At 38.4% G+C, this 3,294-nt stretch overlaps 1 protein-coding gene across 1 annotated transcript; it reads right to left on the bottom strand.

The window, feature by feature from the left end:
* Positions 1–324: 324 nt before the first annotated feature.
* LOC114277806 (transcription factor bHLH14-like) lies at positions 325–2,290 on the bottom strand. The gene has a single exon (XM_028219751.2). It carries the CDS (start codon positions 2,023–2,025, stop codon positions 556–558), a length of 1,470 nt encoding a protein of 489 aa, XP_028075552.2. The 5' UTR covers positions 2,026–2,290; the 3' UTR covers positions 325–555.
* Between the last annotated feature and the right edge of the window lie 1,004 nt (positions 2,291–3,294).

Here is a 3,294-nt window from a genome sequence, read left to right as displayed (position 1 = left end):
ATGAGTCACCATAACTAAGATTTATTTTGAAAGACTTAGGGATCTCTTTATTTGCTGGCACTTCAACTTTTTTTTTTTTTTTGGTGGTGGCCATTTCTTCAAGACAAGACAGTTGTTATCTCGGAAATCTAAAGACTGAAGAACGCCTAAGAAGCATGTTTTTAAATATCAGCCGTCTAATATCCGTCGATACATTAGGGATTGGATACTTTTGATATCATTATTTACTTATACATCGGTCCGATACTATCCAATACAACCTAATATATAACTATATTACCAATACCAATAGGTATATCATTATTGAAAACAACGAACGAAGAAGAAGACAAAATAGTGCCAAACTATTATTAATTTACTTGAGCTAACGTCAACGGTAGCAATGCATGAACTATTAAGGAAAGCCAAACTGGACACACACACACACAAAAAAAAAAAAAAAGGATGGAGCAGTAGCAGCTTCTGGACTTTGTTATCAAGAAAGAAATACAAGATGTGGCGGAGGCAGTGGTAGTGATGAAAAATAGGTTTTATGTGGAGGGGAGGACTTAAAACTTAAATCTGAAACCTTCTGAGAATAGCAGTTCTCAAGGCCTCTTCACTAGTCAATCCATCAGGAACCCTAACCACAATGTCTTGAAGCACCAGCTCCTTCACCTTCGATACGCTGGCGTGATGAACACTAAACTCTAGGGATCTGATTGCATCCATCAATCTCGCCGGCGGGTAATTCACGTCCAGACACTGCACTCGAATTACCGCTTCCGATCCCAGAATCTTCACATTCACTTCTGCTGGCGCCGGAGCCATCCCATAGCTAGACGACGATGACCTTGACCGATGATCAACACTGATTGATGTGCTTTGGTTGTCGTACACATCCGTAATGCACATCCTGCTGGGTACTGCGGCTGCCGCCACTGCTACCGCTTGGGATTGTTGGTGGACTCGGAGTTTGGCCTCCAATTCTTCAGTCTTCGCTTTAAGCTCTTTGATGTATGCGACTGCATCAGCAAGTAGAGATGCTTTGTCCATCCTTGATACATTGGGGACTACGCTTCGAAGTGCGTAGAATCGGTGGTTAAGCTTCTCCCTCCGTTGCCTCTCCGCCTCCACGTGGTTTATGGGCGTTTCTCGTCCGGTGGTGATCGGCTTCCTTCCTCTCTTTTTAGAATGAACGTTTATTGCTGAGTCTGAGAACAGAGGGCCTTCAAAATCATCAGAAGGCCCTCCTGAGTCTGACGATGACCGCCCTGTTATACCCATTTCTCTGTTCAAATTCGTTTCCATTTGCTTCTCTTCATAGGTGTCATCTTGAATTCCAGAAACACCAAAGTCTAGCAGCGAAAGATTCCGGTTGGGGAACGGAATCTGACCCACCACGTGACTGCCACCACCAGGCTGTTTTGAAACCATGGTGACATCGTCAGAGCCAAAAAGAGACTTGACTAGTTGTATTAGTTCCCAATCTTCTTTGATAATGTCGGAGGAACCCAGTTCAACAACACCACATGAAGTTGAAATACAAACCAATGTTTGAATCTTGTGGAGATGGGCTTCTTTTGCTCGGTGACAGTCGTAAAACTTAAGCTCATGCTCACCGGCTAGCCACACACAAGCAGCAGAACTAAAAGTCCGGCCAAGAATGTCATCGCCAGCAACAAATGACTTGGTCACAGAGCCCATGTAAAACCACTCCGGGTCAGTGACATCGCCCTCAACAAGACCGTCAATGTCGGAGTTGTCGCGGAAGAGTGCTTGAACCCTCCTCTCCAAATCAAACCCGGACTTTGATTGGTGGTGATGCTGGTGGTGATCGTGTCCATTGCTTGCTAGCTTAGACACAAATTGTTTGGTGCCGCGAAATTGGCCATCAGCCCATGATAGAATTAATTGGTCATTGCTATCTTTTGTTGCTTGCCAGAAGATAGCATAGACCCACCATTCGCTTCGGCTTTGAATGATGAGTTGGAGGCGTTGTTGAAGACTTGGTGTCAAAGTAGAGGAAGGCATAATTTCATCCATGGCTTCTCTCCTCTTTCTTGTTGCACTCACAAACAATTTATCTTCTCAGAGAAAGAGAGAAAAAGAGAGGAATGAGTTTGGGGCTAATGGTACTTTGGAATTTCATGCCATTAAAGGGGCAAGCCATTAAAGGGCAGTCAATCCGTGTGAGTACTAGCATCTAAAACAGTTGCAGTCGCTGTTTAAAAACATTTTCACGTGGTACTTTTGATCAGCTCTTGACCATGCTGAAGGGAGAGAACAACTTCAATCAAAGGGAATCACGAATTTGTTTGCATAACCCCTGTCCATCTCAACTCCACAGGCGTGGACTTGTCCGGACTCTGATTATGTTCACATATTTAAAACAAACACTTTTTTTTATTGATCTAAAGTAATAAAAATAGACTTAACTAGTTAAAAATTATTACACTATATGAATTTAATACCCACCACACAAATATCCACTTAAAAAATTATGAATGGATATGTCTGATTTTCAAATTTTATCAAATAATAAATTTATAATTTTAAATGGGTTAGTACACTTTTTGAATGAGATTAATACGCATTTGTCGTACCTTATATTATAGGAAAATTTATTAGAAAATCTTTTTTCAAGTGTTTGTTTCCCAATTAGTTCATAAGATATTCTTATATTCTAATAAGTCTTATTATTTGGACATTTGATTTACCAAATCTTAATTATCATATTTAATGTATTTATGGACATTTATACCCTTATAAATATTTTTTGAACAGTTCGCAATTTGGTGATGTGAACATTCATATTTTACAATATAAATATGCACATTGACGTGTGAATGTTCACATTGACATGTTAACATTCACATTAATGGTGTGAATATTCACATTATGGAACATTCACAATATAAATGTGAATATTATTAAGGGTATTTTGGTAACTATGTCACCCATTGAACTTATTGAAACATAAGAAAATAATGCGAATTAAATAAAATATAAATATGTAAAAAGGAATTTATGAAAAAATGCCTCTATACTATATTATGTTTTTCATCATATATGCCTGCACTATATTAAAAATATATATAATTAGTAAAACTCATTATTAAAATGTTGTGCGGACAAAAATGATACATTTATCATATTTTACACCATATTATATTTGTATAATTATAAGATTACCCGTTTTAAATTCAAGAAAAATGTTTGAGGACCATAATTTTTGTGGTCACAATGGCTCAAAACTGTCAAAATGACGTCATTTTTGGTGCAAAACATGTCAAAACGACATCGTTTTGATAA

This window comes from Camellia sinensis, chromosome 11 (assembly GCF_055761805.1).
Source record: "Camellia sinensis isolate YWXY chromosome 11, ASM5576180v1, whole genome shotgun sequence".
Lineage (NCBI taxonomy): Eukaryota > Viridiplantae > Streptophyta > Magnoliopsida > Ericales > Theaceae > Camellia > Camellia sinensis.
Note: the sequence above shows the minus strand (reverse complement) of the source record. Positions and strands in the feature narration are given on the sequence as shown.